The 14534-nt window shown below is 33.1% G+C and overlaps 1 protein-coding gene across 1 annotated transcript in view; it reads left to right on the forward strand.

Annotated features, from left to right (window-relative positions):
• The window catches only part of LOC138706488 (sorting nexin-13-like), a 90989-nt gene that overhangs the window by 60554 nt on the left and 15901 nt on the right, over positions 1 to 14534 (forward strand). The window contains exon 21 of the mRNA XM_069835831.1: positions 1 to 14534. This exon is cut by the window's right edge and continues 15901 nt beyond it. Within this exon, the coding sequence (XP_069691932.1) occupies positions 1 to 4 (4 nt within the window). The 3' untranslated portion in view covers positions 5 to 14534.

Below are 14534 nucleotides of genomic sequence, written 5' to 3' on the forward strand. Positions count from 1 at the left end.
GTGATAGCAGCTCCATCTTAGATGTAGGCTAGTCAACAAGTTTAAAAATCCACACGCAGAAGACTACAGAGTAGATAGACTGAACACAAGTGACAACCACGTGAATCTTCAACCTCTCTCTGAGCTGCTTCTAGATGAGTCGCCATCAGCAGCAGCAGAGCACAAGTGACGTCATTTCTTTGGGCAAGTACTGAAAAACTCGCTAGACTGCAATACGACCAGAGCTCAAATTGGAATAAGAGTATACAGAGATTGTATCATACGAATTTTAACTTTATGTAACCCTTCCTCTTTGATCCCTGGTTAATACAGCTTGTCTGCAGCCCGCTTATTCCTGATATACTGTAGTCTCGAGCTGTGATTTGACAGAAAAGTGCCGGAAAGACGTACTTGTATATTTTATACGTTCTGGCTTGCAACTGTCATCAGAAGATCTGATAATGGTATAAGTTTTAAGGTATCAGTGTTTTTATCACTGCATCTGTGTTCAAGGTAAAGCGAGGGAACTCCACAAATGACGTACATGGAGACCATTTGTTTAGAGATTGCAGTGAGGCTTCATTATGCTGGACATCCATAGTAAATTTCTTTACACGCACTAGTGTCTTGCTGTTCATTTTTTAAATTACCTGAATCAGTTATCTTCATCTCGTTTTCTGTTTCATTGAAACAATGGAACTGGATTCTGCAGCTATGTTGGTCTAAACATATATAAATGCAGTTTTTATAGACGAACATTTCGTAAAAGAAGGTAGTTGATGTGTACATATGCAATGTCTTCTTGGTTCACAATGACAGATATGAAATAAAAAACATTTACTGTATCTAGCTACGCATTCCAGAGGTTACCTTCTGTGACATTTACCGTGAATAAAGTCGATGTGGTAAGGTTTCCTACATGTACTTCGAACTTTCCTCTCATTTCCATTTCGTTAATTCTCCATTGTGTATATTTTATTACTTCATTGTCTTTAAAAAGTATGCTGTGGTTGCGCAGCTAAGAAATCACCCTGAGGTGGAACATCAATATATTAGATACTTGAGATTCAAATGTAATAACTATCGATTGCAAACTAAAATGAATCTAAAAATAAATTAAAGTTTTAATAAAACTTATACAAAGACGAACTTCAGTTGTCAGATTCACAATTTGATTCGTAAAATAATAATTAATAATAATAATAATAATAATAATAATGGTACATACTGTTAAATATTTTTCTAATGTCTGGTAATATTTAAATATCTTATTTATTGCTAATTGCAGGATGTAAAACTGTGTCCAAAATTGCGTCCCAGATTAAGAACCAATATTTAGGTATCCTTGCTCAAAAATATCCATTTTAAACGCAATTTGAAATTAGACTTACAATACTAATGAAACCTTTCTGCATACAAGCATTGAATAGCATGCGAGTTGCATTTCTTCTCTCCGTAAATTAAAATCATGTCCAGCCATTCTGAATTAGAAAATCTCGGCATTGCGATACACTAAGTTGAATGGCAATGCAAACTTCACTTAAGATTGGAAGACTCAAGCATCCACTCCCACTGGATATTCATGTAACACTGGACAAGATGACCTTGACTACCAATTATCCCCTACCCTTATCTGAAGAAATCGAGAACAGCTGATCAGTGTTGTCACATCTAGTCTTGTTAGTCAAGCAGCAAATTTGCACGAAAACCATCTATTCTATCGATGCTGACGATGGAGTAAAGGACTTCAAAACAGCTGCATGTGCATATCAGAATATCTTTCCTTATTAACCATTTTAACACAGTGAAGTTTTGAAGTGAATTGAAGACAAAATTGACGAATATGAAATAAAGCATTATCAGAAAAAGTATTACTGGATATTTTTAGTCTTACTTCACCCCTACATTATACCTTTTTTTTACACTTACGAAACACTCTGTAAAATACGTACTTGTAGGAGTAATATTATTCAAGTTAGCACACTTGAAATTGCTGGAACTTCTTTTAAAATTAAGAGAAAGCATTTTATTCACAAAAAAAGTGGTTTAATACCACTGTACTTTTCATTTGTTTAATTTCAGTTACGTTGAAGTGCTTATTTCGAAGTTCAACGGAACAAATTATAACAAATTAAAGCTTTTTCTTGTTTGGGTTAGTTTGTTTTTTCCCCCCTCCACCCGGCTACGAAAATTGTTTCTCGACATAATGGGTTTGTTTCATTTATTATTATTATGCAGTAGAAATTTTTCAAATGCACTAAATTTAGAATTATAAAGGTCTTAAGGTGTGGGCGCTCTAATCTGTAATCATTCTGTTGGAAATTTTGAAGGGATAGATTCTGTGGCAGATAAAAAAATATTGTGGTAGATCGAGATCCATAAAGAATACAATGTAAATACCGCAATGATTTTATATGAAGTCAAAATATTAGCGCGAGACAACTGCAGATGAGTTACTTGACAGTACAACGAATTCTCAGAATACAGCTGAACTTCATAAAATGACAATTTTTTTTTGAGGAGAAACCCGAAAGTTTATCTTGGTCGCCTTTCTAATACAGTACTAAGAAGTAAAATCATGAACTGGTAAGGCTACTCTGAAAATCAGAATGTTTCACAGGATTTTCTTCTGAATGCGGTTGAAAGAGCATGGAAGAAAGACTGTTAATGATTGAATATCAAAATAGCGATAATATTTTAATTACATATCACCTTTTACATAAATAAAACTCCATTCTGTTGCGAATAAAATTTTGTTTTTTAATTTTGTGTGAACCTTATTTTCAGCAAAGTTTCTTAGGAATGTTCTGACTTGAATGATTCTAACATAAAAAAAGAAAATATTTACTTAGTTGTTAAGAGACAAAATTAACTTCCAAGCCAAATATATTAATTCAGCATAACGAAAACTGTACCTGGAGAGATTTAGATGGTAAAAAAAAAAAAAAAAAGGAAGTTCGCCTAACAAAATCATGGATATAATTAAGAAACGAAATCCACTTTGAATAAATAAAAAGTAAATTCATATTACGTTTAATCTTTCCATCATCATCATCATCATCATCATCATCATCATCATCATCATCATCATCATCATCACCACCACCACCACCACCACCACCACCACCACCACCACCACCATCATCATCATCATCATCATGTCCTTCACGTGTTAGATCCTAATGGTTCTGTTATGATCTCATGCCAGTGTTTTCGTGGTCTTCCCAAATTTCTCCTTCCTCTTGATATACTGGTATAGGTAAGAATTTGTCTACGCCATCTAATACGCTCCATCCTTTCGACATGTTTCTTCCACTGAAGTCTATATTGTTGAACAAAATGAACTATAGGATCTGTTTTTAGTTCTTTCAATATGTCTTCATTTTTACGGTGTTCGAGCAATGAGCATCCTGCTGTCCATCTCAATTCAGCTACTGTTAGCCTTTTCTCATTAGCTTTTCTGATTGTCCCTGCCTCACTGCTGTAAGTCAGAACTAGTGTTTTTATAGACTTTTAGCGTCGTATGTTTTTGAACTTGGGAGGGTTTGAAGATGGGATTGATTAATCCAGTGATTGTTTTATAAATTTAAATATTTTGCTTGCCATATCTTCATCAGTAATATAAGATAAATTATAGCCTAAATAGTTAAATGAATTGACATGTTCAATTAGTTTATTATTTATCATGATTTTACTTGGAATTGGACCTTGTCCTAAAAATGCCATAATTTTTGTTTCCTCTGTTGAAATTTCCATATTGAAATCTGAAGCAATTATTTGTACATTATAAACGGGTTTTTGTAGATCATATTCTGTTTTAGCGATGAGAACCTTATCGGCAAACAGTGATGTATCGAGAAGGTGTTTCGATTAATTTGAATTTCGAGACAGATTATTATTTTATTTTATGCTCGATCATGCCGAGATATAGTAATTATACACCTGGTAGCAGACCTTTAATGCATGTCATTAAAGTACACCTACTCATTAAAGTACAGGTGTTCAGCCAATGACAACTCAGCTCACAGGTGTTCAGCCAATGACAAGTCAGCTTTGTACCATTATAAAACCGCAAGTATCGATTATTCTTGGATATGCAATCGAAAGAGAATTAGCGAAAAGTCACGGAGGCTGGAAATCCAATACTGTCGCAGAAGGTTATGTTCCGTTACTATAATAATTAGCGTTAATTGTAAATAATATTCAAATAAATTCAATTTGTCATCTCGTTTTTCAATGTCGAATTCAATAATCAAGGTTATACCAAGTTTAACGGTATTACACCAAGGTCAATGACATTATTGTTCCTCGGAAAAAATCAATACTTTCGCGTCTGCGCACATCTCACAATTCACGACCTAGAACAAGGTCACTTCCGATCTTGTCAGATACAAATAAAATGTATACATCTGAATAATTTCAAGTTAGAAATATGGTCGAGCATAAAAAGTCGTATGAAACTCGCCTATAATGGTAATTAAGAAGCTCGTATGAAAATTATGAAACGAGCTTGCGCTCGTTTCATAAACATCCATACTCGCTTCTTAATTACTATCATTATAGGCTCGTTGCATAATGTACTATTACGAGATGAATTCAGAATCATTACAGCATTTACCTAAGTACCTTTTGAGCTACGTATGAGATCATCATCATCATCATCATCATCATCATCATCATCATCATCAAACTTAACTTGTACACTGCAATCTCTAAATAAATGGATTCTATACATCAGAGGTCTGAAAGATACCACTTGGTACTGTTAACATTTATTTTATAAAACAAGTTTGCTACTTGGTGGAGTTGGAAGGGTCTGTGATTATCAGTCTAGTTCTTTCGTCATATGCAAAGAAAAATATAAATTATAGATTAAGTGGGGAGGTTATATATTGAAAAATGTTCTTATTTGGTGTACTGCTGTCTTCCACACGATGCCATTAATTTTGTTTACGTTCTTTTTTTTTCACTAACTACTAACAGACGCAGAATTAATAATAATTACACACACATTCTTTCGTAATAGTTGTTTATCAACTTTATAGATTTACCGAGGATGTCTTAAAAACATTTTTGTGTTCATCACTATGTTAAAACTCGGACATGAATATTTGATGGTATCAGTAGGCATTTTAAGAAATACCCAATAAAAAATAAATTACATACTTCACCACTTCTTCATTTTGAAGCTTACCTTGTTCAGAGGAACGTATTTAGTCGGAAGTTTATATAAAGAAACTAACATATTTCAGTTTTTAAATTGTATAAACCAGTGCTTAGCATTTTATTATACAGAGTGTTCATTTCAAAACTTCCCAGTCTAAATAACTACAAAATTTAAATTGAATTTCATTCAACAAAAAACACGTCAATTTAGATATTGAGTGGGAAGTTTAAAACCAATCTTAATTGCATATTAGTTTTTACCCCCTTACCACCAGCTACCCCCACTTTGAAATTTCAAATGACATCCCTATCTTGTGATACTTAAATTTGAAAGAGCTTCCAATCGTTTAAAGACTTCATTCATTTGTTTTCGCATCTTTTGTTTTCTATCGTCGCCTGGGAACCTGGATTGTTGTTGTTGTTGATTAGAGCTGAAGAGAATAAAGCCACAAAGGCTATTGAGCATTTCATGTAATAGTTGTTTTTGTGTATTAAATTATTTGAAAATGATGTATACCCTTCAAGAGAGAACAGAAGTCATCCTTATTGATTAAATTTAGGAAATTACACAAAATAAACTGTGTTTTCATCCTACAGTCAACTGACGATATCAATCATACAGGTTGCCAGGCAATGATAGAAAACAAAAGATGCGAAAAAAATGAATGAAATGTATAAACAATTGAATACTCTTTCAGATTTAAGTGTCACAATATAGGGCTGCGATTTGAAATTTCGAAGTGGGGGTGACTGGGGGTGAGGGGGTGAAACTTAATAATCAGTTAAGACTGGTTTTAAACTTCCCTCTCAATATCTAAATTCACGTGTTCTTTGTTGAATTAAATTAAATTTAAATTTTATAGTTATTTAGACTGGGAAGTTTTGAAATGAACGCTCTGTATATATGTTTTATTTTGATTTCCGAAAAGTTTTAATTACTTTCCAATTTACAAATTGCTTGTTTTCAAAGTAAAACCACAAAATGGAATGGCACAATGTATGTAAAAAAATTCGCTATTGTTCATATTCGAGAGAAATCAAGATGGAAGTGGGAGTAATAATTTACTAGAATTTTCGAGGCATCTGTCTGTGGAAGTGTAACAGTCACCACGTAATAAAAGATGTTATCATTCCGTATATATGTATCTGTGATTTATATGAGACGTGTTACGTAATTTTGAAATGGTTCAGGAGTGAGCTAACACAGGCAAGTTCTCTTAATATGTTTCATATTGAAATGTGTTTGTTTACATTATAACCTGGAACACTCTACAGTCTTGACTGATAATGCCTGTAACAGACTTCGTAGAATGTTCTGTACCTAGCCCCTCTGTTTGTGAATTATGTTGCAACACAATTTGCCAAAAAAGTTTAAAGGAAAGAATGATTAAGTTTGTTTTGTTGACAATAAAATATTTCACCATAATCACTCCGTTTCTGATTAAGTATGTTGCATTATAAAAACAGTGTCTTGAAAGTAGTGAAACAATTTAATTTGGAAAATAAAGAATAGCTTACATTTAAGTTTAACTTTATCAATGGAATTCTGTGATCTTCTGACTTGTGATGGTTTCATTATGAGATACGTCAGTACATGATACTGCAGTATTTAGTATAAAGTTAATGTATCCCTCTTAAGTAAAAATACTGTATAAAAATTAAAAAGTTTAGAGAAAGAAAAAGTACTTAAAATCTTAAAATGAGCAGATTGAGAGTTCCTTACAATGCTCTTTAATGCTGCAAAAAGAAACACTATTAATAATAAAGAAAGTTGAAGTTTGCAGCCATTTTAAAGAAACTACAAAGTAGGGAAAGAAATAGTAAAATACTGTAAGAAAGAAAATCGACATAATGAAATATTAAAGGGTCCAAATGACTTCAAGCAGAAAATGTTCTCCTACAATTAAATTATTTTATTTCTGAAACAATACATAGAAACTAATCATTCGGAAAGGAAAATAAAGTTTATTTCATATTTGTCACTGCTTCTCCCTTAGACCTACAAGTTTAATTTTAGCCAGAAGTTTATAAACTTGCATCATGACGGAGTATGTGCACCTTTGTCATTGCTTTTCTGCATAACGTGCCCACTTCCAATTTGAAACTTTTTATAATTAATATTTTTAAATTAATATTTATTCTAATAATATGAAGTGTAAGATTTTCGACAGCTATACTGAAGTTTCGTATTCCATCCACTTCCGTCATACCAACAGTGGTACTAATTTAGGAAATGCATTTTAATTTTCTTACAGTGTTGATGTATTTATCAGAACATACATAAGTGTATGTTTCGCTACTACATATCATTCTATTCCATATACTGGAGTAACTAAATCCTAGTGCTATGTTTTCAGTAACATAAATTCAGCCCCCACCTTCTCATACTATCTTCATAAGATGCCTTAATATAGCTTTCCACCTTGAATCTTGTGTACACTACTTTTAACACTTAAATATGTTGTTGTTGTTTTCTAACACTTAAATATAAATGATTGATTAAATGGCAAACTTAGTAGTGTTAATTATATAAGCAACGTGTGGCTTACAGCTGTTTCAGTGTATACTGTACACCATCATCAGAGCCTACTAGATCTCGGCATCATCTCGACATCGCTGCCTGTTGTAGGGGTTCGTTTGTGTGTTGAGAAGTGGAGTCAAATAGTGTGTGTGTTCTGAAATTGATCTGTATGTTGCCACACGCTGCTTATATAATTAACACTAGTAAGTTTCCCATTTAATCAATCATTAATATAGCTTTATTGAAAGTATGTTAGAAATAAAAATATCGAAGGTAATAACAATACCATCTGCTGTATTTTTTTACCTTCGTCGCAATGTATTAATAATAAAAGTTTTGGAGTTTATCAAGCTTAGATGTGATTCCAGTGCGGTATTGAATGTAACTAGTCCTTTCCAAAACAGTCTCATTTTCCATTTCAATCTCTTCACTCTCTTCTGATTTGAAATAAACACGTTCTCGACATGTATGCTGCTTCATGGCTTTACTTTCTGTAAAAGAACCTTAAAAAATATCTTGTTTTAAACTGTCATCGAAGTTTTTATTTTCAAGCAGATTGCATTGTTGTGTAAATGACTGTATTCGTCTAACTCTTCTCTGATATATACAAGTTCTTCAGTAATTTCAATTTCTGTTTCATTTTCATACAAAGATGGAATCTCAAAGGTTTGTCTACGATCAGTAACAGATGATATGTTACTGTTAACAGTAGAATACTGACATGCCTCTGTCTCTAATTCTGTAGGTGGCAGTGATGTAAAATTTAAGATGTCTAATATTTCATTAAAATTTCGATGTATCAGTTCTACTTTCCTTTCTGATTTACCACGAAAGTCGTCTGTAGCTGCATTTAGATTGGCAACAGGCCATGATTGTTTGGCCAAGCACCTGCATAGAATTGGAATATATCAGTCCCCTAACTGCCCATTGTGCAACTCAAACCAAGAAATGGAAAATCTGTGCTTCAGTGGCTGACCATGATAATATCTTTGAAAAATATTGGAGTGCAAGAGGTCAAATGACTTTGTCAAACGCCTGGCGTTAGAAAACAACAACAACAACTTTCCTTTCTGAAGTTTGGACTTTCAGTAGGTAATCTATCATTTCTGTCATGCCTCCTAAACTTCTTCTTCCCACCAATGGAACAAACTCGTCTATGTGGATGACTATTGTAGGTTTTTGTTTTAGTTAGATCTTTATTTTCTCTTCCAATCCGGATAATTTTTGTTGAAGTGGTGTACTTAACACAGCAGGAGACTGCCTGAGTCCTAAGCTAATAGGATCAAACACAGGACTGGAACCTGTCGTAAGTGGAAATTGCTCTGATTCTTTATTTTCCTTATTATGTAATAAAATAATAATATTACCAGCTAGGTGAAATATATTATTTTCAGACAGCTCATATTGGTGGTTCTAGGAAAAGTATTTCGAAATTAAAATAAATATACATTACACCTTTAGGTACTTGTGCAGCAGAGTATAAATAACATCACACGACCATAAATGAAGTATAAAAATTTATTTCAGCGTTATTTCCCTTTTTGTCTGCTTATTTGAAAGAAATATTGATATTTAGCAACAGAAAAAAAGTTTATTTCAGATATTTATATGGACCCAGAACCGTTATCTAAACTTGCCACTGCCAACGTAATCAGCAAATATTTTCATGTAAAGTTTTTTTTAAGTAATTTGAAGACTCATATTTTTCATACTTAATAAATTACGTTCAATATTATTTCAAATTAAATCGTTCTGTTTCAGTTTTTTTATGTAAAATAATTCATTTTTCTTTTTACTTGACTGAAGATAAGCCACGGTGTTTGCTTACTCTCTGAACTGCATGTTGTGACGATGCGGTTTTGTGTATTAAAATCAAACCTGCTGTAACTTTAGTAGAGTGTTGGGTGTTCACTTACAAGGAGGTGGTTTTTGTTACATTGAAAACTGAAGCTTGGAATACGAAGCACAGATATTTTATTTCATTGCATAAGCTGAATTTGAGAAAATATTTTTTAGGGAGAGTGCCATTGTTCGATTAAATGTGGAAAGAAATATAAAACAAATTTTTAATACTGTATATTTAAGTAGTTGTAAAAATGTTGCTGTGTTAATTCCTGCATCTTATTTGTGGGAGGACTTTCAGCATGTGTAATAGACTTCAATGTTGTGAACACACTTGGGAAGTACCCTTATAGTCAGTTGAGTTGTGTGAGTGGATGGATGGATCTTGTCTCTCAACTTGGATGTTTTGCACCACGTACGCGTAGATACATGTAAGGAATTTTATTTCCTAGTGTCGTATAAAGATGTGATTTTGTATGAGAGAATAGAGTTACTTTAATTGGATGTCATACATTTGTTGTTATGTGCCCCAGTCTCAATTAATTATTAACACTACAAAACTGACTGAAAATTTGTGTATTTTTAGAAAAGAATTTGTTTCGTGGTTAGAGGAATGTCAGAAAAGTAATGCAACTACCTGATCTAGTTGATCTTCTTTAGTAAGCTATTAAAAAAATGTGTTTCTTGAACATGGGTTGCTCGTGCTGGAGATTGCATCTTTATTATAAGATCTTGCAGCTAACTTTGCTTTGTTGGTTTTGCTTTGTTTACCTTCGTTCTTAAACAAAAGACCTTTCCACGATGTAAGTCTGCTTCATGCAATTCTAGTTTTTCAGGTAAAGCTCCCTGTAAAGCAGATTTGAACAATTTTTCCCTTGAAATTATTTAAGTCTGCCTTAGTTTACTTCATTATTAGATAGAAACCAAACTTGGCAGTTTTGGCCAAGATCAAACTGATGTACCTTGGTCCAGGGACAAGCGTACTAAACTTTCGACCACCAAGGACAAGAGAAACTAACTATACAGGGTGTCTCTAAATTAGACCGACAAAATTAGGGAGCAGGTAGATAACCTCGTGGAAGCATATTTTGTTAAGGAACCCATGGGCTGCGATGCATCGTTTCAGTGCAAGAAGGAATTACACGTCGGGATAAAGTAAGTAGGTATGTGCAAATAATAAGTGATTCTGTGTGTTAATCCAAAAAAAAAAAAAAAAAAAAAAAAAAAGTACAGAAAAACGAAACCAACGACGCATTAAACGGTACTGAACATTACAACAGAATGAGCACAATACAAGTACTAATGAATAATTTCAAGGAAAAATTGTTCTGGGGCTGGGTATCGATCCTGGGACCCTTCGCTTAGCACATGAATGCTCTCCCGACTGAGCTACCCCAGGAACTATACACGACACCGCCACAATTTCTCAGTAGGGAGAGCATTCATGCGCTAAGCGAAGGGTCCCGGGATCAATACCCGGCCCCGGAACAATTTTTTCCTTGAAATTATTCAAACCTGCTTTACAAGGAGCTACTACCTGAAAGCCAGGTTTGCACAAGTACTAAACTACATAGACGAATAACACGGGTAACAAGACGTCGTACCAATGGAAGTAAACAAACATGCTGTAATCGATACCAAATGATGCTGGGCTCCGGACGTAAACAAACCGAGTGATAAGTGATAGTAGTAATGACACACCCTCTTGGGCTGAAAAGAGTGATTATCTGTCCCATGGGTTCCTAAACAAAATATGCTTTCACGAAGGTTATCTATCTGCTTCCTAATTTTGTCAGTCTAATTTAGAGACGCCCTGTATTTCTAAAAACCATTATCACCATCACTATCACCACCACAACCATATATTCGTCGGTATTGATCAGTGTGAAGTGCCAATGGTTTTATTTTCAATCCTTGCAGTCCACTGGGATGACAAACTTAACATTTCCCTTACAGTTGAGAATCTCAGAAAAAAAAAAACCCATCTAGGTAATCAGCCCAAATGAATTCGAACACACGTCCACATAAAACCTCAGAGCTGCTCATTCTTCTGGTGGCTGAATGGGAACGACGAGGAGATGAGGAAATGGTCAAAGTGTTCTGGTGAAATTTGCTCCTTAATAACCTCTCGGGATCTATTTGTGATCGAATCTTGGATACTTTTTGTGAGAAGTTTCAACTGGCTGAGCTGGTAGTACTCGTTTAATTACACAAGCATTTTAACGTTTATGGTGATATAACGATGAAAGTACTTTCAAAAAACATATTTTATAGTTGATTTGGTCACCATATTAATTTTTGTAGAAATTTGATCACGTTGAAGAGGGAATCACTTCATAAGTCATAACTGGACTCCAGATTCTATTAAAACATAAATTGTTCTCCATATGCACTACAGTGTAGATGTTTTGCCTATAGAACTGTCCACCATCGTGGTTCTTTCCTAATCTTTTTGTCCTATATGTTTAAATGAGTTAGGTACCGATAATCTGATATTTTACATTCTGAAAATGTGTTATATAATTGTGGTTGTCAGATTTATAATTTATTATATATTTATTGCATGAAAATACAAGCAATAGGCTTTCCCCAATCAGGGATTGCCATAAGGAAAAGCTTACTAAACATTATTGTTTTAATATACGAGATTTTCTTGTTTTCGGTACCTAGGTACTGTTAATTTTTTTATATTATGCAGTATAATTAGTGACTTCAAATTTTGCTTCTAAGACAAATTCGTGTATCTAAATGTTTGAAACGCTTCTCATTTTTTACGATTTATTTCTGTTCCATTAACGAAATTTCTTCTTTTATTTCAGATGAATCACTAGCACTTTATTTTTTTAATATGAAAACTAACTTATCTTGTGATGTGAACTCCAGCATAAATGACGTTAATTGTTCTTATCTTGTCCCAGAATCATGTTTTCACGTGTTTCAAGTAATCACAAGTACCGGTAAGTGTTTTTTTCTGATAGTTAAAAGTTATAACATTATGGATAGTATTTTATTGTGTAGAATATGAAAAATGTTAACAAGGAGAGTACAGAATTCTTAAGTTTCGAACCTTAATAGAAACCATAATAATCACAATTAAAATTAAATATGTTATAGCATATCTACTTATTTGCATTATTTTCAGATTTACTGATTTTTGCGTATTCTCTCATTTAGTGTTCTTAGTTGACGAGCTTTTTTCAACATCAGCATCATGTTTGAATTTGTTTCTTCACAGTGGAATTTGAACTAATTTCCTGCTGCAGACCATAAGGTTACTTCTAGGGTGAAATATGTTTTCAAATAATTGTCTATACTAAGTGTTCAAACATCTCCCCACCAAGGTTTAAGTGATTGTGTGCCATTTGCAAGGATATATTTGATGTACAGAATTATTTTGACAGAAGTTATTGTTAAATTTGTGTATGTTGTGTACAAATCATTGCAGCTTAATCTGTATTTAAACTAAAAAATATATTGTGTCGCAGTTGAAAAATTCCTCCCAATAAAATTGAATAAAAGTTTTCTCCTGGTTGGTTATTAAACATTCAGTAATGAGCAAAAAGCCAATATCTTATTGTTAAAATAAATTTATGGATACAATTTCGTAAGAAAATTTGTGTAAAAATTAATCAAATATATAAACAGAATAAAGTACATAATTATATAATATTGCTAGAATATACTGTATACATATTTCGTAAATGTAATTTGTCATGTTACCAAGTGTTGGTATGTTATTGGAAAATAGCATTGATAAATTATGTTATTTTTAATTTATTTTGTTACTGTTGAATTATACCTGTCAAGTGACATAATATATTTGATAGTCTAAACATGATACATCATTTAAGAAACAAGAAGTCGGCCTGCGTAGTGGAGTCGGTATAGTGCTGGCCTTCTGTGCTCGAGGTTGCGGGTTCGATCCTGGCCCAGGTCGATGGCATTTAAGTGTGCTTAAATGCGACAGGCTCATGTCAGTAGATTTACTGGCATGTAAAAGAACTCCTGCGGGACAAAATTCCGGCACACCGGCGACACTGATATAACCTCGGCAGTTGCGAGCGTCATTAAATAAACCATAATTTAAAACTTTTTAAGAAAGAAGACGAATTTATTTACGTCGTTTTCACAAACCAATACTCGATTCAGTTTTGACTTCGCACTTACTGTTAATTAAGAAAGAAGAAGTATATATTTACGTCGTTTTCACAAACCAATACTCAATTCAGTTTTGACTTCGAACTTATTGTTAATTAAGTAACAATTAGCTACTCGTTATTTTTCGATGTTGAAATTTTACTATGGTATGAGTATTATATTCTCTACAACCGAGTAAATGGAGATTCATATGTTTCCCACGTTGTGGATTTTATATTAAGAGAAAATCATTTTCTTTATTTTCCTTGAATAAAAAAGTAACAAGTGCTTTTCAGTTAGGCTACTAATTAATGTTGGTGGCTTATAAACAAAATTAGGTGTGTGCTATTATAAAGTTCGCACATGCAATCCAATAATATTGTTCATTAAATGTCGCTGTATAAAAATAAACTACCTAATTACCATTGGCTACATGCCCTGCCCATCTCAAACGTCTGAATTTAATGTTTCTAATTATGTCAGGTGAACAATAACTTACAAGAGAACGAATTTCTGGAAGTCTTCATTATTGTACGTACCTACAGAAATTAGTGTGCTAGTGGCACTTCTCCATCCCCAATATCGAACCATGGAGCATAAACAATTTTAATGTTAGCAAAGAAAGTTGAAGTGTTTCCTTCTACTGGTAACCTAATTTTTGTGTGGATGGATAAAATATGGCAGTAGTTAGGTAAAGTACACTGTACATTGCTGTATACTAGTGTATAATTCTGTTATTGATATGGATTTTCTGAAAAAATAATTACTGATTAATTCAAATTTTTCAAATTCCTATTAGAGTTCGAATAAATTAAAGAGAATCCACTGTACCAAATACAAAAATTATGTAATATTAATAATTAATAGTTATTATTTTACAGTATGAAAA

This window comes from Periplaneta americana, chromosome 9 (genome assembly GCF_040183065.1).
Source record: "Periplaneta americana isolate PAMFEO1 chromosome 9, P.americana_PAMFEO1_priV1, whole genome shotgun sequence".
Classification (NCBI taxonomy): domain Eukaryota; kingdom Metazoa; phylum Arthropoda; class Insecta; order Blattodea; family Blattidae; genus Periplaneta; species Periplaneta americana.